This window comes from Leguminivora glycinivorella, chromosome Z (genome assembly GCF_023078275.1).
Source record: "Leguminivora glycinivorella isolate SPB_JAAS2020 chromosome Z, LegGlyc_1.1, whole genome shotgun sequence".
Classification (NCBI taxonomy): Eukaryota; Metazoa; Arthropoda; class Insecta; order Lepidoptera; family Tortricidae; genus Leguminivora; species Leguminivora glycinivorella.
In genome coordinates this window covers 16,023,322-16,046,585 of record NC_062998.1, presented here as the reverse complement: position 1 = coordinate 16,046,585, position 23,264 = coordinate 16,023,322, and the positions used below count along the sequence as shown (strand labels likewise).

The window sequence follows — 23,264 nt, the reverse complement described above, 5'->3', positions numbered from 1 at the left end:
GATAGCTTAATAATGTAGTTAAATGATTTATATAACATATTTTTTAGCTAAGTGGCCGTTTTCATTGCCTTTTTGAGTCACAAAAATCAAAAAAGAGAGTAAAAAAAAAGTGTTTTTTTCATTATTGTTAATTAAAAAATAACTAACAAAACTATACATTTCACATATAAGAAATCTTAATCAGCATGTTATACGCTTTAAATCGACACCTCATTTTTCAAAATTGGATAAGGGGTTCTAGAAAAATTGGCAAAAAATTGAAACCCGGGACCGCGATCTTTGTGACGTCATAGTTAACCCCCCCACAGTCTGAGAATGCGACAAGTCATTATTTCGTACTCAGTAAAGTCTACCGATCACAACGATACCACTTGTCAGCAGTATACTCTCCAGTCACATCAACTTTTTCCGAGACCCTCTCGCCGCTCTACTATTCTGGGACACCCCATTATTGTGGCTCACCTGTGCTCGTGGTCGAGCAGCTTCTCAACGGGCTCATCCACGCAGTCCTCGGGAGCCAGGCGGCGCAGCAGCAGCATCAGCATGGCGGACGCGTTGTGCGCGCGCTCCTGCACCTCCATGTCCTCGCTGCAGAGGAGCGGCCGCAGCCCTGCCACCGCCTCGCGGACCACCTGAGAATGCGCCGCGTTTATTACACCACACAAATCACGCAATGATAAAAATTGACATACAGAAAATTTTGGATTATTCATATTCATTTATTTCAAAATTCAAATACAAACTCAAAATTTAGAATAATAATTAAATTTTAAATTTTTAAATTAAATTAAGAAATCATACAATAATAAAATAATAAGAATAACAATTGGATACGTAATTACATTAATATTTAAATGTCACAAAATTCTTGTACATCGTAGAATGCATTTTTGATTAACCATTTCTTCAATTCTTTATAAAAACAATTATCATTTTCTAAATTTTGAATGTCATTTGGAATACAATTATAAATTTTTGGACCTATTACATAAGTAGTTTTGGTAGACTTGGTGAGTCTGCATTTGGTCGTGGCTAGTTTTCCTCTTTGTCTGTCCCTCAAACATCGCAGATTGTCAGGTCTTAAAGGAAAGTTATGAATGTTCGTTCTTACGAATTTGGCAACGTTAAATATATACTGAGACGGCATCGTCATTATGTTTAAGGAGATAAACAAAACCGCTTGAATCTTGTACGCAGGATATGGTATGAGAATGAGACAAGTGTACAGTTTATATTTGTGTGCAAGTTAATATAATCTAGTTTCGTCGTGGTGATTAACGGCATAAGCTTTTATAAAATCTTTTGTAACCATTTCCCCATGAGTTTTAACAAAGCGAACTAATTGGATTAGTTGCGCGATAAACTAGGAAAACAATTTCCGTTCTGGGCAATTTTAATAATTTGCAAGGCAAGGCAATTACCACACTTTAATATTATTATTTTTGGTGCGTAGTAGTACAGTCGACTATAAAGAGATGTATCCACTTTTTCACCATATTCCAATGCAATAAGATAAAAAAAATGTATACATCTCTTTGTATTCGACTGTACTCAGAACAAAAACTTTATTTCGGAATGCGAAGCAAAACAACAATGATACTTTTTTCCAATTTATTCTAACTCGGCACGGCCAAGACAAGTTTTTTTTTATCTTTTATCTTTTTTATCTTACCAGACATCTTCAAAAACAAAGAAGTTAAGAGGGGGTCGTACGAAATCCTCGAAAAGAGCATTCGGCGTTTAACAAATGCTGCTCACATTTCTCAATAAAATGGAATAAAATAAATGTAGTTATTATCTTAAAGAGTGTGTCTAGAACTTTTGACTATTCAGAATCTCTAATTATTAAGGGTATAATAAATAAACCCACGCAAAGTTGACCCAAAATGAGAAAAACGTATGTCGCCGTTTAGTAAACTTTGTTAAAAAAATTCAATACTTTAGTTATAACATTACGTGATTCTAAAAGCCAGATAAATGGACTAGAAGTTTTGAGGTTTTTTATATTTTTCCTCTCAAAGGCAACACAGAAATTTTACCTTAAATTTAAACTATCGTAAAATTTCCATACATTCGCCATTGCTGTCAGAATTCTCCTTTCGATTAGACGCCGTGAGCGGCTCATCGGAGGCAGACGTGTCGCCGGTCGCTCCGTGTTGACAATTAAATTTGACAAATATTTTGACAGAAAATAGTGTACGTACACGAAAAACCATACCAGTGTAAAACTGTGCTCAAAATAAATAGGGTAAATCAAATATGTCAGGTGGAGATCCAATCTCATTTAAAGTTTAAAGGTGCATGGCTTGTGCATAAAAAATAAATAAAAATATATCACAGTATTAAAGAAAATAACGAACACAACCGAATGAGTATAAATTATTTCATTGTAGTTCGGTTAAATTGAAAAAAGTTTCATGTTTTCTTTTACTCATTGGAATACATTTTCATTACGCTGGTATTAACAGTACGTCATTTTAAAAATATATATGACAGCACCTACGTCAAATTTTGTCAACCAAACTTCACAGGTTGTATGTAAACAATTACAATTTAATTTATCCATACATATTTAGATACTTATTAATCGATTCTTACTTAGAATAGAAAAAAAGGGAATGCGAGCGGGTATAGGTATAGTGCTTCTGGTTCAAATTTAATTGTATATATAAAACAATGTCTCAATTTCATTAAAGATTTACTCTGTGCATACCGCGAACACGTAACCGTAAGTTGAAAACAATAATAAATTATAAAGTACCTAAATACATCGTTGTTTAGAAACCGCTTGTTTTGAATGGCACTTCTCCACTCAACTAGACCAAATATTCATGGAATACCAGCTGGTGACCAGCATAAAATGACTATGAACGGCCGTGCAAAAATATCTGATTTTCTATAGGGGGCCATAAGTATATGACGACATGTTCCCGGCAAAAATTGGTGATGCTCCGTGACCGTCAAAAACATCGTCTCTCTTTCTAGCGTCTCGCGAGCGTAGCGTCGGGCCAACTGTATGTGAAAAAGCCGCCGCGTCAGCCCGGCTTAGTCATACAGTTGGCCCGACGCTACGATCGCAAGACGGTAGATGTGAGAGGGTCCTTATCCGGATAAATATCTGATCGGGTCGCTTAAAATTTTTTGATTTGATTCCTTATAAAAACCTAAATTACACTCTCATCCGCATAAATATCTATCCATTGTTAAAGCAAATATATATCTTACGGGCTAGAAATCATTAATAAGTAATTAATTTGCAATAACAAACCCTACTTAGTTGCCTTACAGCCGTAAGTTGTATGAGGTGATTTGACAGTTCATGAAAACGGTGTAGACTTATTGTCATTGGATATGTCTGTCTCATCTGTTTTTAAATTATGACAAGTAAACTTATTATATTAGTCATACTTGTTATGGAGAATTTTTGGCCAAAAGCTGCACTTTTGGATGGAAGCAAGCCGCTTTGCATGGTGATAGTAGACATCATAGTAAACGATTTTTTCCGAGGATATCGAAATTTCATCCCTTAGGAAACCGAGCGTAGTGAGGTGTTTTATGAAAATAAAAAAAATTCTATCCTTTTATTGTATCGTCCGATTTTGACAAAACGTATCTCAAATGAAATATATTGCTTTATATAATTAAAAAAAAAATGAAACAAAAATTATTTTAAAAAAGTAAGAAAAAAATTAAAAAAAGTAAATTTACGTCTCGCACTAAATAACTTCAAATAATGACAGACAAAATGTACAATGTCGGTATATGAGTTTTTTTAAATCAAAGACAGATAAATTCATAGTTGAAAACTAAAGACCACATCGAAATCGGATTAGCATTTCTTAAGATACAAGTTGCCAAAGTTGGGAAAATTTGCTTTATATGGCCACTTTGAAATTCCTTTGCCAGAAAGTCAGAAATAATATATTTTTCTTACACAGAAAAGTACATAGTGATAGTAGAACTCAAAATAATGTAAAAAATTCCGAGGATATCATAATTTCATCCCTTAGGACGACGAGCGTAGCGAGGTCTGTTACGAAAACCGAAAAAAAAATCTAATTTTTTTGTGCGTCGTCCGCTTTTGACAAAACATATTTCAATTGAAAGGTATTGCTCATGTAACTTAACCCTTAAATGCATGATTTTTTTCTTTTAACTAGAAATTAATAATGTGATAGACAATGGTTTTCTGACTCTAGGAAAAATAATAAAAAAATATTTAACATCGATTTTAATACTAAATCAGTGTTAGAAGTAAAATAGGCTAAATCTTACTTAAGTATATAAATATATAATTACTAGTAAAATTTATAAGAAAACTTTTACTACTATTAAAAAGGTACACTATTTGAGAAACCCCTATGATAAAATGATTAAACATAAAATAGTTACTAACTCTGAAAAAATCTGCCTGAATCATGTACTAAAAATCACCATCATCCAGTTTTTTCACACTTTTCCGCCATTTTTTCTTAAATGGTTGGAAATAATTTTTTTATTTAAGAAAAAATGGCGGAAAAGTGTGAAAAAACTGGATGATGATCCTACAGATCTAAGAAAAATAAATAAAAAAGTCCAGCTTATATTTTGGCTAGTTTATTAAAAAATACATGCATTGTAGCCAAATGGCAACAATATGCATTTAAGGGTTAAAAAAAAATATTGAAAAAAATTGGGAAAAAAATGTAAAAGTTTAAAAAAAAACTTAAATTTTCGTATCACACTGAATAACTGCAAAAAACGGTAGACACGATGTATAATATCGATATATGATTTTTTTAAATTTAAGACAAATAGATTCATGATTATAAACTAAAAACCGAATCGAAATGTCTATTACCAATGCATACTTATAACTGTAAGAAAAATATAATGTTTCTGACTTTCTAGCTAAGGAATTTATAAGCGACCATATAAACAAACTAAGCCAACTTTGACAACTCGTATCTTAAAAACTACTGATCCGATTTCAATTCGGTTTTTAGTTTATAATCATGAATCTATTTGTCTTTAATTTAAAAAATTCATATATCGAGATTATACATCGTGTCTACCGTTTTTTGCAGTTATTCAGTGTGATACGAAAATTGAAGTTTTTTTTTTTTTTTTAATCTTACATTTTTTTTCAATATTTTTTTTAAGTTACATAAAGCAATACCTTTCAATTGAAATATGTTTTGTCAAAATCGGACGACGTACAAAAAAATTAGATTTTTTTTTCGGTTTTCGTAACAGACCTCGCTACGCTCGTCGTCCTAAGGGATGAAATTATGATATCCTCGGAATTTTTTATTTTATTTTGAGTTCTGCTGTCACTATGTAATTTTCTGTGTAAGAAAAATATATTATTTCTGAGTTTCTGGCAAAGGAATTTCAAAGTGGACATATAAAGCAAATTTTCCCAACTTTGGCAACTTGTATCTTAAAAAATGCTAATCCGATTTCGATGCGGTTTTTAGTTTTCAACTACGAATTTATCTGTCTTTGATTTAAGAAAACTCATATATCGACATTGTACATTTCGTCTGTCATTCTTTGAAGTTATTCAGTGCGAGACGTAAATTTACTTTTTTTATTTTTTTTCTTACTTTTTTTTTTTTTTTTTTTAAATTACATAAAGCCAAGCAATTACATTACCTTTCATTTGAGACACGTTTTGTCAAAATCGGACGATACAATAAAAAGATAGAATTTTTTTCATTTTCATAAAACACCTCGCTACGCTCGGCTTCCTAAGGAATGAAATTTCGATTTCCTCGGAAAATATCGTTTACTAAGACGTTTACTATCACCATGCAAAGCGGCTTGCTTCCATCTAAAAGTGCAGCTTTTTTTTTCATAACTAGTATGACTATATTGCAAATCTATCAGAAGCCTTTATACAAGTTTTTATTCAACGTGCCTTGTTAGTAGGTATGTTAGTTTGAGTCAAAACGTAGAAGCTAAATTTGACCCACTTTCCGGTTTCCGATTGAGCTGAAATTTTTCACACATATGTAAATCAAGTGACAATGCAATATTATGGTATCATGGAGCTAATCTGATGATGGAGCAGAAAGGTGATCATAGGAACTCTGTTATGAAACGTCGTATCCCCATTGAGTCAGGGTTTTTTAGAAATGTCTCGGAGAGCAATAGATGATTGTTGAATGAAAGGTAAAGTCGGCGATAATAGCTTGTGCCAAAAATGAAATTTTTGCAAAAAAAAACTTATTATAAATTGGGAGGTGTAATTTTTTATTATCTCTTAAATAGCATTAAGAAGAAAAACCGATCAATAGCGCGTCAGTGTAGGGTTCCGTAGTTTCCGACATTTTACATAATGACAATTTAATAAATACCGTAATTTGGGGTGAAAAGGGTTCCGGGGGTATATAATGTTATTATATTTCTAATGTATATAATGTTACATATTCCTTCTATTTTCCGCAATCCAAGTACATATTTACAGTTTCATGTCTGTCAAAGTTGACGTTCAAATTTATTGGATTTTTACTTATTTTAATCGTTCATTATCCTTTTGAATGTGTATACACTTCTAAAGTTTATGTATAAGTATAACAGAAAATCATAAGACATATTTTCATTTTTATGATGGTTTTCATGAAGAAAGCGATGCAACTGTGTTGGGGAATTTTTACGGGATGAATAAATATCCGCGGCCTGAGGGGTGAATGGGATCAGGAATGGGGGGAATCGGGTCGCAAAGGGGGTGAATAGGTTTACGAAGGGGGGGATTAGGGTCGGATGAGGGGTGAATTGGGATGTATGGTATGGTCAATGCTTGTCACATTGTATAAAAGATATATAACTTGTTACCTAAAGTGATATTTTTATGAATGACCTCTCTGTATATGGACGCAATTTATACGTCAATGTATTGCTTCGTAGTTAGACTAGATACAATAAATTAACACTTAGAAATATTAATCACACTTCTGTCAACCTCTACGTTTCTACTTAAGTCCGCAAAAATCACCCATGGTTGCTATAATATAAACGGATTACTTTAAAATAAAAATCATAAGTATGAAACTATACAACTAGGGAAGAAATAAAATTATTTTTAACCGACTTCAAAAAAGGAGGAGGTTCTCAATTCGACTGAATGTTTTTTTTTTGTATGTATGTTACTCGATATCTCCGAGAATTGTGGACCGATTTGCAAAATTTTTTTTTTGATCGTACGGGTATAATCCCGAGATGGTCCCATTGGCACCAAGTCGGGGTCTGATGATGGGATCCTGGAGAAATCGAGGGAAATCTTCAAATGTTATAGGCACATGTAATGTTTTTAGTGTATTTTTCAAAGGTACACTAGTATTTACGCCTGATGGTAATAATTTTATGTGGCTGAGCTGATGATGGAAGGTCAACTCCTCAATGGTTAGGAGTTAAAGGATAATTCTTTCACTAGTGTGCATATATTCGGACTGATACATATAATATCAATAGGAACCACTAAAAATCAACAAATAAATAAACTTTTTACCAAAAAAAAATAAAACCGCCTTCAAAAATAAGCGCGTTACAAAACACGTAGAAACTAAAAAGCAAAAAATAATAAACCTTTGAATTCAGATTTCTTATCGTATTGCAATAATCTAAACATCCAAATTATAAACAAATCAATTATTTATGGAGTCGGTACCAGCCTGTGTATGGTTGGGTGGGGCAAACAGGCAATAGCAAGGCGACGAACAGGTCTGGTACCGACTACAAAAATAATTGATTTGTTTATAATTTGGATGTTTAGATTATTGCAATACGATAAGAAATCTGATTTTAAAGGTTTATTATTTTTTGCTTTTTAGTTTCTCCGTGTTTTGTAACGCGCTTATTTTTGAAGGCGGTTTTTTTTTTGTTAAAAAGTTTATTTTATTGAATAATTTTTGATTTGTTCTTTTTCAAGTTCATATAAATAATAAATTTTAAATTCGCCCAAAGGTTGGATGAGATCCCTTATAGGGATAAGATCGCCTTTGTACGTCATAACTATACTGTATTTTTATGTCCTAACTTGTCTTATGTACAATAAAGTGTCCACATACATACATACATATATTTAAATAGATATCATACACGAAAGAAAAAAACGACAAGGCCCACGGTGGCTGAGCCGGAAATCGAACCCGGGCCTTCAGCTTACGCAGCTAACGTTATTACCACTAGGCCACCAGGCCAGGTTAAAAAAACCGGCCAAATGAGAATCTATTTTCGCACAATTGTAAAACTAAATTATTTTTACTAGTTACCTCCAAAATACCAATTAAAATTGGGCTACATAGTACATCGTTTTCTGAAGAGTTCGGGTTCATGGGGTCGGAACGGGTATAAACTAACGTAATTTATAGTGAATATGGCCAAAACCGACTTTTGAACGTCGATAGCAGTTTTTTTATATGTGCCATGCTAATTTTTTACACAAAAAATCTTCCGACAGTGTGAACTTTGGTTTGTCTTTGAAAATATGACGTTTTATTTAGTAATTTTCGCTCACCATAACGTTGGGGTGAATAGGGTCGGGAAGGGGGTGAATAGGGAAAAGTGCTAGGGTTGACTCTTTCGGATTGCGAACAAAATATCACGTGTCATATGTCACGAGCATATTATATTTATTTGACCAAAAAAATAAGGATTTAATATGTTATGAGTAGTCGGTAATGAAATCTACACATATCATAACGCTTAACCAACCTCTATAGTTATATGGTGCTCTGACGCGGTGAATAAGTAAGTATGGTCGTGGGCAGTGCGGATAACGTGTCAAAATAAAAGCATAGTTTGTTGCTATTTTTCATGTTTAAATATACTTCTAAACTAACGTAGTGGGTATTAAAGTAAAAGGTTCACAGTGAATATTAGCTTGCCAGAAATGTGTTTATCTATACCATTGTATTGAATTTTGTATCATAAAGTCAAACTAGGTATTTACTACTAATGATTTACTCTGTGGGGTGTCTTTGATCACTTGCATGGGGTAACATTGACCATAATGACACATAGTTGATTATTGTCTGATTATGTCACGGTACTTGTTGAGTTGAGGCTGATAATTGGATCTCTTCTTATGATAAATATTGAAACAATTGCAAATAAAGTTGGTTTTTTGAAGATGGTAATTTTTATTCTTGATCAAAGTAACCTCAAAATAGCGTTAAAGAGTTGTAATATTTGACTTTGCAAACCATTTTTTTTATCTTTTCTTGAGATAAAATACTTTTGTAAGGAATTACATTCGATTATCATTAAAAAAAATATAGTGTATCAAAGTAACCCCAATGTCAGTTTAAGTTTGATCACATCTTTTTTTTTTCTGCGTACATTATTTTATTTATTTATTTATTCTTTATTGCACATAAAACACTAAGTACAAATGGTGGACATAATGCCTTAAGGCCTTCTCTACCAGTCAACCACTGGGTTAAAAAGAAACATTTGATACGTGCAGGCATCGTGACATAAAACAATAATCCTGATATCACTTATTTTGTTACCTTTTTAGATTTTTAGCAGGAAAAGACTTAAAAAGTTGATGGTCCCATTTTTTTTCTTTCTTAGTTACGTTACGTTGACCAATTTTGGAATTTATAGTTCTCTTACTCCTACATTTAATGGGTAAAAATACCCATTAAATGTAGAAACTAGAGAAGTTTAAATTCCCAAATCTTAAATTTTATTTGAAAGAAAATTCGTTACGATACTAAAATATGCAATCTAAGATAAAAATGCTTTTCATATAGTTAGAAACTTAGTTCAGATTTTTTTTGTACAACTTTTAAAAATTGTTCTACATATCAAGTTCAAAATAATTTTCCTAGAAAGTCTTATTAAAATTCTGCTTTTGAGATTTTTTCATATTTGAGAAAACAGCCCTTATGGCCTGAAATACGGCATACGGCAGTGATATTGACATTGACATATGCTTTTTCGTATTTTGATGGTATTTTGACTGCACTGTATTTTTTGCCATGCTAATTTGAACCTTATCTTTGAGCGATGTTTTTTAATTTTCAGTTACATCACAGATGTTTATGACATGACATCTAGGTATTTAGCCATTTAAAAGAAACTACAAGGGGCTTTACAGACGTGGCGACTGCAACTGGTACAGGGCCTAAGCCATAATTTAAAATTATATTGTGATTTTTATATGTATTTGTGTTTTATTTAATACTAAGTATGAGTTTCAACATTTTCAACTCAAGGAACTGAAATTAAGAGAAGAGACTCGGAAATTGGGTAAGATCAAGAGTCTGATGCAGATGGCGATGGCGGTATCGGTATTGGATAAGATATGCGATACTAGCTCTGTACTCTATTCATTAGGTTTAATTTTATACACATGCTTTATTTTTGTATTAAAATAAATGATAAAAAACCTAACGACCAAAAAGAATAAAGAAAATATCTGATAGTCTTTAATACAACCCGTATATACGTAATGCGCAGCACAGGCAGGCAATTATGGTCGCGAGATAAGTGATAAAATAGCAGGCCGTCCCTATCGCACTATTTCTAAGTGCGATAGGGACGGCCTGATATTTTATCGTCTATCGCGCGACCATGCTTCCCGTACAGGCCTCTGAAGACCTGCAGGGCAATCATGGTCGCGCGATAAATGATAAAACATCGTGCCGTCCCTATCGCACTTACAAATAGTGCGATAGGGACAGCCTGATGTTTTATCATTTATCACGCGACCATAATTGTCTGCCTGGAGGTATCGGCCTTCACACGCGTCTTTGTTAATGTTTTGCAGAGATAGGCAGGCTGACGATTTTTTATCTAAATGTAGAAAAGTAACGCAAAATGAAGTGCAAAGTAATTTGAAATACACCTAGGTAAACAATCAACTGGGTAAGGAACGTTATCTACATATTTAGGTAAGTAAATTAAATTCACATGAGACATGAACAGAGAAGGAAAGCTAGATGACGCGTATTCTTTCTCTGTCTTCTTGTATGCTACCCTTTTTAGAGTTTTAATTTCTCGAAGGAGGTCAGTAGTTGACTACAAACTCAAAATGACACTCTTGAAAAAAATTAAGGGTCACTGACCTTTCACAGTAAATTGAGGTAGTGTGAGTGAAGGGTGTTTTTAAGCAAACAGCGGGGCAAATCTCGACTGGGGGAATTGTAACTGATCCATTTTTTCCATTATTACACTATGATGTTGAGTTATACATGTATCCACTGAACACGTCTACCATATATAACCGGTGGACACTCTATTTAATAATGCAAACATTGTAAAACATGGAAAAAATGGACCAGTTACATTTGCCCCCCATTCGAGTTTTGTCCCGCTGTACCTTAAATATATTTCTCTCTTCATACAATTATTATACGGATCAAATAAAGCCTTACCGAGAGCGCGGCAGCTTGGTCCCGGCGCGCCTCGTAGCGCGCGAGCAGACGCGCCGCCAGTTTGAAGGCGGCGTGCACGCACACGGCGCGGGCTCGCATCGCGCCGCCGCCCGCGCCCGCGCACAGCAGCAGCGGAGAGATCGCGTTGCGCATCACGTCTTCCTCCCTGTTAAAAGCAACCAATTTAATCGTGATCGATAAAAAAATTGACATTTAACGCATTTGCTGCAGACATTTCCTTAATGCTGCGCTCGTAGCAGATCCCAAAATTTTAAATCTTAGCAGAGAAAAGCTACTACGAAAAGTTAGCCTGACTAGCGAGATTAGTTTTTAGATATGTCACCAATTTCTTGTACCTAAATCGAAACGATAAATTTATTATTTGTGTTAATTTGTTTACATTTTTATTAATAAAATACAAAATACATAGGTATGTAGATACGTATTACCTAACTGTATATTATTTTCTCGCGATGGCAACCTCGACTTTCGACAATGACAGACAACTAAAGCGCGTTCGTTGTAAGCAGTGTGCCCAGTATATGTCTCATGATGACCACACAAGTGCGCTACTGAGGCTCCAACCTCCAACAGCTGAGTGCCGAATATGATGGTTGCATGGAAACAACTTGAATATCATGTAATATGGTCACTCACTGGCAATACTCGGCGAGCACATAGGCGGCAGCGTAGAGCACCTCCCTTGACGCAGGCCCCGGCGGGGAGGCGGCGGCGCGCGCGGCCAACGCGGCGCACTCGCGCGCGGCAAACTCACGCACGTCCGCCACCCGCGCTCCCACCTCCAACAGCTGAGTGCCGAGGATCACGCCTGGAAAACAACTTGCATGTCACATTGTATCAATACTAGCTATATGTAGATTAAAACAAGTTTCTATAATCTAACAGAATATTTTGAATTTAATTTCGATGAAGTATTGTATAACAAATAAATTCCAAATATATGTCAATAGTATGTTAGTAATAATTTTATAATAAGCATAAAAATTGTAAGACAATTATAATGAAAATATTATTGCATGATCTTGATGGATTGATTATGTGTTACTCAAAAAATGTACCTTACACCTTTACTATTATTGTGACTGATTTACATCTGCCGAGATAAAGCACTATAGTCATTCAGCCATTCACCCAATAGCGATTGGCTTACCCTTTCAAGTGCTTATCTGTTGGGAAAAGGTATCAGCCTACCCATATAAACAGTAAAACAGAATGAAACCTTAAAAAGGAGGCAAATACAATTATATCATACTCAAATAATTAAACGATCAGATTACCGGGTCAGCCCTGCTAGTGAAAGCTAAATTGTAGTGTAAGGTTTATACGGGTAAGTGTGTCATAAGACTCATAATCATGAGGGGAAGTGTGTCTGGCCTTCCTATTTGGCCTATTTAAACGATGATCAGTGTATATTGAGAGTTCAATACGTTTACCACTATTCGTAAGTAGTAAGATGCAAAAATGAACTCGCAAAACCACCAGTGACAATGAGTAAAACAGCCAATTGTGAAGGCCAGACACACTTCACACAATTCTCCTTATGGCACTGGTCCCACCGCCAGCTAGTAAGCTATGAGCTATCGGCTATAAAAACGAACAAATAATAAGCACTCCCATGCAAACAAGACACGGCGATATTGATAGCTCACCGCTGGACGAGTAACTATAAACATCCCCGTGTCTCTTTTATTTACACGGGAGTGATTATCTTTTGTTCGTTTTCTAGCCGATAGCTCATAGTTTACTAGCTCGCGGTGGGACCAGTGCCTATGACACACTTACCCGTATTGAGCTTTTACTCAAATAATCAATCTGGGTGATGAGATTGCCGGCTTGTCAACCCTAATTGTAGTTTATTGATTTACTCCTAGAACTTGACCAAAAACTGTTTAACGGTTTTTAGAATGAGTAATTATTAAAATGAGTAATAATCACCGTGTTTGGCGCTCGTCTCCATCTCGGTGAGCTCGGAAAGCACGGCGACGTACCACTCGAAGTCGACCACGTGCTGGTAGTTGTTCTGCGAGCAGATCTCGATCATGCGCGTGAGCAGCTCGTCCCGGTACAGCGTGCCCTCCGCGCGCTCCATGTGGACCATCAGCTTCTTCACTATTTCCATTAGATTTTTCTTTGACACCTGGTGGGTGATCAATAAAGATGGTCAAGCAAATCTTGTATTTAAAAAAAGGCAGCAATTTTAAAAATATCGGGCTCACCGTCTTCATAAAGCACGTGCCTTCCTAAACAATGACGTTGGCGGTATCATTTGACGAATCTTTTCAAAGCAAAGCAAAGGTTTATCAAATTATCATCCATAGAAAATTTTAATTTCGTACCATTTTTAAGTAACATGACTTACTTGACCGTATTAAGCAAAGAGGATGGAATATTATAGAGAGTTACTGTCAACGTAAAATGTGTAATCACAGTGCAAGACAGCCATCTCTCGACACAAGCTTAAAACTTTTGAACCTCCATTTTGAGAATTTGGCCCATATTCTTAACTTGATATGTGTTAAAATGTCAAATATTAATATTAGCGCCATCTAGCCCACCGTATCTTTTTCTGTATGGTTCTGACTGTTCTGAGGTACGTTTTTTCTTAGAATTTATCTGTCTATACGGAGTTACATACGAGTATGTCTTTGATTATAGGTACTACTAGGGCATAAACCGACTCGTTTCACCCCACTTCCAGACAATATATAAAGGATAAAATGCGTACGAATATTTAAAAACTATAAGTTACTTTAACGGACTTTTCAAAACAAAGTCGTACCCTGATCGGAGGCCGATCGTCGATCCGAAGCGAGTTAATTAGGACAGTAATATACCTAACAGTACGGTACTAACCATTCCGTACAACAGCCCCAGAGCGCGAAGCCTGATGGACTCGTCCTTGTCATCCAGACAGGCGAGCACCAGGTCCTTATGTGCCTGCACTGACTTCGGGTGAGACTTAAGGATGCGCGACATCGCCAGCAAGCCCAGGTATTTCACTAGAGACAAATATTGGAGTAAGCTCACGTAAATGCAACATTTAAAAAATAATTGATCATAAAACGGTAATTTTCTACTGCCACACACCTCAGAGCAATAAAAAAAAAATATCAATAAGGGTATTGGAGTGAGGTGAAAAAAAAATTCACTTCTATTTCATTTGGACCTCCAATAAATTTGGATATAAAACTAAGGGTAAAATTTTTTGGGGGATATAAAATGTGGCCTGACTTAATAGGCAAATACAGCCTTTCATGACACTTCCCGCTACGCTGCAGAAATATTGATTTGATTCCTAGCGGTCTCGCAAATCACGCGCGCGACTCCAAGCATCAAAGAACAACCCGGGCTCGGGCGCGAGAGCGCAAGTTGTGGTAACACCGTCAGTGGTGCTTCCATCACATTTACCCATAGACTTATCGAAACCCGTAGTAATATTAAGGTAGAATCTTACAGTTTTGATCGCTATCTTCAATGAGTATCCTCAGTTTCTGCACGCAGAGCTGCACGGAGGCGGCGTGGCCGGGCATGCCGCTGCTGATGCTGATAATCACAGCGATCACCGTGTTGATGCACTCGTACAGGAGCGACATCGCTGATGTACTGGAATATGCACGGACGTTAACCGTCGTTCTGCCACCGCTTACACTCATCCCCGTCTTCAAACACTTTACAACACAGACACACAGAACTACTACATGGACAGGTTGCGCGGGAACTCCTAGAAGTTACTTATTCCGTTTGTATTGCATGTAAGTTGTAGACCGATAGCTACCTGCTAATCATTCGACTAGCTCAAGCGTATTCAAACTCAGTTAGTCAGTTTTTCCAAGGGCTGGACCTCTATTTTCCAGGCGGTCTGAATTTGGAGACCCCTACATTGCTTTTCTGTAGTATAGGTTTGAAGATGGGTATGGCCCTCGTTATCGAAAGTAACAATTATTATATTTCATAAAATATGTAGCTATTAAGCATGTGATGTTTCAGTTGGCTGTGAAGGCAGACAACAACTAGGAATTAGTCGCTACTTGCTTGTATCTAGGTATAGAAAGCCTCTCATACTGATGCTGTTTGTATGCTGTGCATTATTGTTTTAATACAAAACGGTATGTATAGTATAAGGATGCATAATTTATTTACATCATAATGATTTCACAATTTATTATTTATATCAAGAAGGTATTTATTTTGTTAAATAGGATTGCCCTGTTGTGTCGTTAAGCAATCGATTTCATACATTTAGTGTGGTTCAGTGTAATGCAGCGTGCATTACTTCAGAAAAATATGCAAACCGATTGTCGCTCTGATGTCTCGACAAACCACAACACGACAGATAAATGATGGTCATCTTTACGGCCATTACACTCGGTACGAAACTAAAAAGCAATGAAAGTACTCGTACGCCAGATTGTGCGCTTAAACTACTTAGAAATATGTGGTAAAGAAAATACTCAGTTAAAGTAAAATGAGGTGGTGTTAGCAGAAGAAGCAATGAAAGCCTTTTAGATGAACCTAATTACAAACCGTGTCATTTCTATGAGAAGTCAATGGTCACGTTGTTAATAGACTACACCGAACAGACTTTACCTTTAGACCATTATAGGCAAGATTTAATTGAAAATGAAATGTGACCAACTCACCTATGAATTAAATTAGTTAATGGTTCTATCAGTTTCTTGCCAAGTCGGGGCTCTAATGGGGTTAAGGCACCAAACTGCAACAAACACAATGACACCGCATAAGACTTGCTTATGCAGAAGCGGCTGTCTACTATGATGACTACACGTTGCGACCATTAGCAATAACGGACATCTTAACCGATATGATCATTTCCTTTTTCTTTTGTGGACGTTCACGTTTATCTTTTCATCCTGCACAGCAACAAAATAAGACAAAAAGTGCTAAAAAGGTGATCATCCATAGTCAATATAGTGTTTATCAGTGATATTTAGAACAAAATTGTATTCAATCATTGTGGTGGGGTGTAATGAGTCTAGCAGCTGGTAAACATGTTTCATCTACAGGTACCTGCAAATAATATCTATGAGGCTTTGTGTTATTTTTCTTCCGATATCAGGTTCGTAATGTGTCATTAAACCAAACTGTGAAGAATTACCAAAAACTGTAAGTTACATAAATTAATGGGATTATCCACTTTGTCTATAATTTTATTCTGTAATCCTTTAAAAATGCGCAAAATGTATATTATGGCTTTTGTCATGAATTCTCGATATGTACCGTCTACTAAAATCAAAAAATTCCAATTGTTCAGGTTCTTGTAAGGTATGAATGTGACAAACAACACCCTTACCACGAGTCACTGAAAGTTACTGCGAGTCTCTTTAGTTTTCGCTCATATTACGGACGTATTAGTGCGAACGTAGGCAATAGTTTATGAAGACGTTAGCGTCGTAGGAGAGACTGGTTCACAGTAGGTAACTTTTTGTAAAGAGTTATAAATGTATAATTTTAATATTAAGTTGGACTGTTTTTTATATCTTACCCTAGACAATTAATGTTACAATTTAAAAACCTAACCTAAAGGACCTTAAACCTAAAGGAATCTTAGAAATAAAACAACATGAAACTATAGTAATTTAGTATGTCAGTGACTTTTAGTAAGGGTACTGGAAATTTTATAACTCACAAAATTACTTTTCTAGTAATTTTACAACACAGTGTATGGCGATAGGTTTTGATTTGATTATATATGTATAGGATTTGACGCTTCTAGAATTTAAATGATCTAATTAGAGTATGTTTCTGTTTATCCTGATTAGAATGAAATTATCATATAAATATTTCATAATTATAAAAGTTGTTCTTTGAAATCTAATTAGTAAAACAATTTTACAGTATGTAAGAAGTTTTCAGATTATACCAATCAAGCTACAAACTTCCCAACAATCCCAACTGATTTTAAAAATAATATTTATAACAGTATAATATAGCGCTGCTGCATCTTACAATCTTAAGGGACCTCGTGTAGTTAAAGTAAACTTTACTTTTAAAAAGTAAAAAGACTATTCAAATGATTTTTATAATCCTCTTGCATCATTTGTGAATAGAATCATACCTACAATTTACTTCCATTCAGTATATATAAATAGCATATAATGGGATTCAGTAGATATAATAGTTTCACAGGTACTTAATATTGAAACTAAACTTTATTTTTTGGGTATAATTTAAAAGTACATTACTGTACATACCAGTTTGATGATCTTGATCAGCATCCAGTTATTGGTGGAAGTAGTCATTAGCTTGAAGAACACGGGGGCCAATGAGAGGTAATTTTTGGGATTCTTTCTTGCCAATTCACAAACAACATTTACTGCTGCTGACTGAACTCCTGAAATAAATATTCATTTCATTATACCTACATTAGTTTACAGGACATGCCTTCATAACTTATATGGATTCATTGCAGTTAATTCCCAAAAAAGTTTATTGAGTGTGTTGAATGGGTATTTGTTATATTATTTTTTTATGTAAACTTTTATTGTAGACTGTACCTTTTTTAATAATTTTACATCGCATGTATAATCATTGTTAAACAAAAACTCCAAAGTATGATTATGATAACTATGTCTCTAAAACAATACCAAAATAGTACAATTAATAGGGTTTCTATATTACCCCCATTTTGTTTAAAAACTGTTTCCACTTTGCTGTGCTTACCTGGGTCTGGATCCTCCAACTTTTCCTTTAGTTTGGGAAATGCTGGTCTAAGTGCTTCTGGATACCTAAGGAATACTTTGTACATCATCAGCACAGCCTTCATCCTTAGATAAGGCTTTGTGGAACTCATCTAAAATGTAAAAACAATTATAATACAAAATCTCTTGGCTGAAGATTATAGAATAAAAATTGAATGTATACTAACCAAGGTCATGATATCATTTGCTAGATCCCTTGCTAAATCATGTGAAATAAAACAGCTAAGGCCACTAAGTGCAAGGCCTGCCTCATACTGGTTCTGAGCATTGAGGTCCTTTCGGATCATGTTTGTGGTCAGCATGAGCAGCTCCGAGTCTGCATGGAACGATTGACTAGCGGCTAAGTACCCGACTCTTTTATATGTAAACTTGTTTGAGCTCATCACTTCTATCACATTGAATATAGCCCATGATATGTCATATCCTAGCATTTGTAACTGAAACATTTAAGTACATAATTAGATGAATAAATGTAAAATAAAAAATATTTTTGACACAGGCTTAAACTGCAATTGTCTTTCAACGGGTAATTAGAAATTAACAAGGTAATTCTAATATACTCAAACATCATTATATTACATTTTTTATGACAGAGTTCGTACAGCTACCTTGTGTCACTGCCGTCACATCACCTTCTTTAGATTGAACAGAAACCAGGATGTGAGTAAAATATTACTTACAAGATTAGACTCATTATTATGATTATTTAAATGAAGACATTTTTATTAGATATGGGAAAATAACATCATATTGGAAAAAATATACATGCAAAATTTATGAATGTATAATAATATAATATATTTAAGGTAATTATTTTAAAAAGACCGCTCAAGTTTAAATTTAAGCCATACCAAATACAAACAACTTCCAACACAGTTGAGATACAATTGTATAAATAAACTTAACACAATTTTAGTGTCCTTTAGCTACATTATTATATTTTTACGCATAGTCTCGTGTTTCCTGATGGCCAAAAAGTAATCATTTATTATTAGCTATATGATAACAGTAAAATACAATTGTACACATGTATTTGTAACTGATAACATGTACTTACGTATGTGAGTTTAGCGACGGCGTTAGCTTTCACTGCAATATTATCTTGTCGTAACTCTACTTTTATTTCTTCCATACACTGAGCTATGTACTTGGCCTGAAAATATATTGAAAATGGTGTAAATGTATACAGTATTCAATACTTTCAAATAAATTTAAATAAATATATACTTACCTCAATATCTTTGTTATTTCTGATTCCGCGAACTAAGTCTGTTAGGTTTTTATCAAACATACGTTCGAAATTGCCTTTAACTTTTTTCAAAGCCATGATGTTTCAGGTGTTTATTTCTATCTAGAGGAAAACAATATTTTAGAGAAGCTCCATATCTTGTAAAATAGAAATCGGGAGGAATTATATACTAAACGTCACGAATTTGACGAGTCAATTCGAGTCTCCATACTTTTCTTGCGTGGCGTAATAATGTTACAAGAGCAGAAAAGTTCACATAATGAAAAAATCGTTGAAGATCATAGTATTTTAGAATTTGGTTAGTAATCAAATAATTTTACGTTAAATATAAAATATATCGCATATATGTGAAGTAAGATGTAATGGCCGCTGTACACATATGGCCAACGGTTCCACCAGCCCTTTGTGAAACCCCTTGGCCAAGATAAGAGCCGCTGTTTACACATTGGCGAACCAATCACTTGGCATTGGCTCTTCATGAAAGATGGACGTGGAATGGAAAAGTCTAGGAAATTCTAGGTCATAGACGTTGTCAGAAAAATTTGATTAAAAAATAATAACCCCGTAGTAAAATTAAATTATTTGAAATATTATCATTTTTTTGAATATTCTGATAAGAACATTTATCTTTTTTAGGAAATACATTAAATATTTGCAAGGTTATTTTATTTCCTAAAATCTACACTATTATTGGCATAGATAAACTTATTATTTTCGTAAATATTTCACTACTGTCCTCTCTGACGGCTGACGACCAACTGAATGAAGCGCCAACGTGTAAACGCAGTTGGCCATTGGCGCCAAGATCCTTTGATGTGTGGACAAAAAGCCGACACCAATCGGTTGGCCGGCAAGCGCAAGCGCCAACTGCCAACTTACGGCCAAGTAGCCCTCTACACGCTTGGCCAAGGGGGTTGGTGAAACCGTTGGCCATATGTGTACAGGGGCCATGAAATATCTTTGATTTGACATCCGCCAGGCTGCCTCTGATCGTGTCATTACAGTATTATTTTTTTTTATATTGTTATTGGTTTTAATTGAATAAGACTAAATTCATATTGGACTGGAAGTCTTTGAATGATCCGCTGTGTTATGCTCATTCTGTGAACCTTTGTCTTGTTTTCCTAAGTATTTACTTTTGATGCTGTAGTACATACTTATTTAGCAAAGATGATTATTTTTCTTAGTGAACTACAAAAGGACCATTTGCGGTTGTTGCATCAACACTCTACTCAAGGTGGGATTCAATATTTTTTTACATGGTTACTTCAGTGTTTTATAATAACTGCCTAACAAGTTTTTATCTGGACTTGGTATAATGTGCTACTATTTGCTATTTTCTTTAGTTTTTCTAGTAGAAGTGAGTTATTTTCACATCAAAATTTTACGAAAATATGGTTTTCTTAACCCTCCTAGTATTCTTTTCGGTAGATATTTGCAATACCTAATACCTTTACATATATGTATATGTTTCAGATTCATTAGTTATACACCCACTTTTAACCATGAATATGAGTTTTATACAAATTTTATTCAATCTAAAACCAGTTTCAGCATGTACAAATAATAGGTGTAATGTTTTTAAAAATTAAGTTTAAGTGATAGAATAATTTTGCTGTTGATTATAACAATATTTTTTCATTTCCAGTGTTGGTTGACTTTTGCAAACTTGCCATTGATTTTTTAAATAATGGAATTAATCAGAAGAAATACTCTATAGCTGCAGGTAATAACTTACATCTATTTCAGTTTGTGAAGAAACTTACAGGTCTTTCCTGCAATAGGAGCAAGAAATTGAAATTTAGGTTCTACTACTCACACTGAACAACAAAAAAAAATTAAAAAAAATTTAATCTGTTTATTTCTAAGAACGTACATGCATTTATGAACTTAACAAAATCGTTATGTTGTTCTTGTTTTAATGCCTGGATCCACACCGCTCAAAGTGAGCAGTGTTGCCAGGCAATATGATTGACCAATCAACTTGCAATCTGCTCAGCTAAGCTTCATTGGATGTTTTTCCCATTAGCACATTGCCTCATGACGCCTCACTCTGTGTGACTAATCAATAGAATAGGATGTTTTACTAGTATAGATGATTTTGATTAGTTACCATAATTAATTTGTATTTCAGAAAAGCTGAATGTGTCATCAACAGCTATACAGAATCTGGTCCATGCATTGACTTCTTTGATTGTAGAAGGATGCAAGCATAATGTAAGTATAAATATTCAAATCTGTCTCCATGTTAAAATTTCATCTAGTTAGATAACTAATGTTAATTTATTTTGGTGAAATTGTAACTAGATGAGAAGATGATGTATTACGTATTACATTTTGGTGATCAGGATTTTTGCTATCATTTTTCATCACTTTTATAGCACTCTAACACAACTTTTTTTCATATCTAATAGTAGTAATAGTTTTGTCTAAAGAGTAGTAAAACCACTTTCCAAAGTAATAGCCATGAAAAACTAAATACTTTAGTTTCTCCGTGTCCATCCATCTGTCCGTCAGACTGTCTGCAGTTTTGCTCGGTGATCATTACAGCTAGAAAGCCGGTAGATATACAGCGTTGGTGTTGTCATATAAATCAATCAAAGGATAAACTGGTATAATGAAAACTAAAACAAAATATATTCATACTTATATTTCGTGGAGGCATCTTCCTTAGAGACCTAAATTGGAAATGAAATTAAGAGAATTATCATTTAGGTAAGTGAATTAATATATTTTTACTTGTAAACATTTCTTTTCAGTTATTAGAGACCGACTTCAAGTCTTCGTTGGCAATAGCAGGCTTCACAGAGGAGCAGAGTGAGGTATTGATGAAGTTTTATAGTACAAAGAAAACTGAGTTATCTGAGGCCCTGAACCTGCTTCAAATAAAGGATCCAAGCTATCAAGATTTAATATGGAGATTCGAAATTCAGGTATTTTGTTTGTGTAATAAGTTACTTATTTATGGTTTTAAGCAATGATTACATTATACTATTGTTATGTATATTGTTTTCAGGTAGCATCAAGGATTAGCAATGAAGAAGTGAGACCTACTATTTTAATAGATTTTGTGTTATCAATGCCTAAACCCTTCGGTAAAACCCAAGCTGATAAGAAGAATAATGAAGATACATATAATGTTTATCAGACAACAAATATGCCTATCCAAAGTGCCAAGACCGCTCGTCAATGTCAACATACAATTCAACACATCCTACTGCAATGCAACTTGTCTAACCTCGTGCATTTAGCAAATAAGTTGGACATTGCCTTAAAAGAATCAAAAACACAACATGTGCGTAAGGTCCAGAGAGCTTTACAATAAAAATAAAACACAAGTACCTATACGAGTATATATATTTTTTCAGTACAGATGGTGGTTTTTTTACGCACTAGTTCGAGAAGTGGTTCATTATAGATATGCCAGGTCGAAACTTCGGAGGCTCATCTGTACTGAAAAACGTCGTACGATACACGTGCGAAAAGGAAATTCGGAACTCGTGTCGATTTAAAACACTCCCTTTGGTCGTGTTTTAATCTATCGCCACTCGTTTCGAACTTCCTCTTTTTCGCACTTGTATCGAAATGTACTATTGTTATACAAGAGGGGGCAAAGTTGTATTTTAACGCCGAGTGTGGAATTGAAAAACGAGCAAGTGAAAGGGTTCTATAGTTGAAGAGTTCGAGAATAGAATCCTGAACTTGCGAATTTTTTAACGCACGAGAAGTAAAATACATTTGCACCCATTGAGTAATTATTACTTCGTATAGAGGAGCTATAGCAAACAACGAACGTGTCACAGCCTGTAAGCTGAAGGCGGGGCGAGGGGGCGGGGTGTGAACCAATGGCCTGCTTCCGTAACGTCGCAAGCGCTACGATTTTACTCGGCGCTTACGACGTTTCGG

At 34.7% G+C, this 23,264-nt stretch overlaps 2 protein-coding genes across 2 annotated transcripts in view; one reads left to right on the top strand and one right to left on the bottom strand.

Moving 5' to 3' along the window:
- Positions 1 to 19,577, bottom strand: part of LOC125241244 (AP-3 complex subunit delta) — a 35,160-nt gene extending 15,583 nt beyond the window's left edge. Inside the window, exons 1-12 of the mRNA XM_048149615.1 lie at positions 19,341 to 19,577; positions 19,167 to 19,262; positions 18,277 to 18,546; positions 18,072 to 18,201; positions 17,603 to 17,742; positions 16,031 to 16,104; positions 14,845 to 14,993; positions 14,244 to 14,389; positions 13,326 to 13,527; positions 12,027 to 12,198; positions 11,370 to 11,535; positions 463 to 632 (exon numbers count right to left, since the gene is read on the bottom strand). Of these exons, the coding sequence (XP_048005572.1) occupies positions 463 to 632; positions 11,370 to 11,535; positions 12,027 to 12,198; positions 13,326 to 13,527; positions 14,244 to 14,389; positions 14,845 to 14,993; positions 16,031 to 16,104; positions 17,603 to 17,742; positions 18,072 to 18,201; positions 18,277 to 18,546; positions 19,167 to 19,262; positions 19,341 to 19,436 (1,811 nt within the window). The 5' untranslated portion in view covers positions 19,437 to 19,577. The remainder of the gene's footprint in view (positions 1 to 462; positions 633 to 11,369; positions 11,536 to 12,026; positions 12,199 to 13,325; positions 13,528 to 14,243; positions 14,390 to 14,844; positions 14,994 to 16,030; positions 16,105 to 17,602; positions 17,743 to 18,071; positions 18,202 to 18,276; positions 18,547 to 19,166; positions 19,263 to 19,340) is intronic.
- Positions 19,578 to 20,343: 766 nt separating this feature from the next.
- Positions 20,344 to 22,703, top strand: LOC125241489 (COMM domain-containing protein 2-like). The gene is made up of 5 exons (XM_048150005.1): positions 20,344 to 20,595; positions 21,007 to 21,084; positions 21,493 to 21,575; positions 22,118 to 22,291; positions 22,375 to 22,703. The coding sequence occupies exons 1-5, from the start codon at positions 20,529 to 20,531 to the stop codon at positions 22,681 to 22,683; spliced, it is 711 nt and encodes a 236-aa protein (XP_048005962.1). The 5' UTR covers positions 20,344 to 20,528; the 3' UTR covers positions 22,684 to 22,703.
- The last annotated feature ends 561 nt before the right edge of the window (positions 22,704 to 23,264 follow it).

Coding starts and splice junctions, on each gene's coding strand:
- LOC125241489 (XM_048150005.1), top strand. CDS start 20,529: ATGATTATTTTTCTTAGTGAACTACAAAAGGACCATTTGCGGTTGTTG. Junction 20,596..21,006: donor GCATCAACACTCTACTCAAG/GTGGGATTCAAT, acceptor TTTCATTTCCAG/TGTTGGTTGACTTTTGCAAA. Junction 21,085..21,492: donor GAAATACTCTATAGCTGCAG/GTAATAACTTAC, acceptor TTTGTATTTCAG/AAAAGCTGAATGTGTCATCA.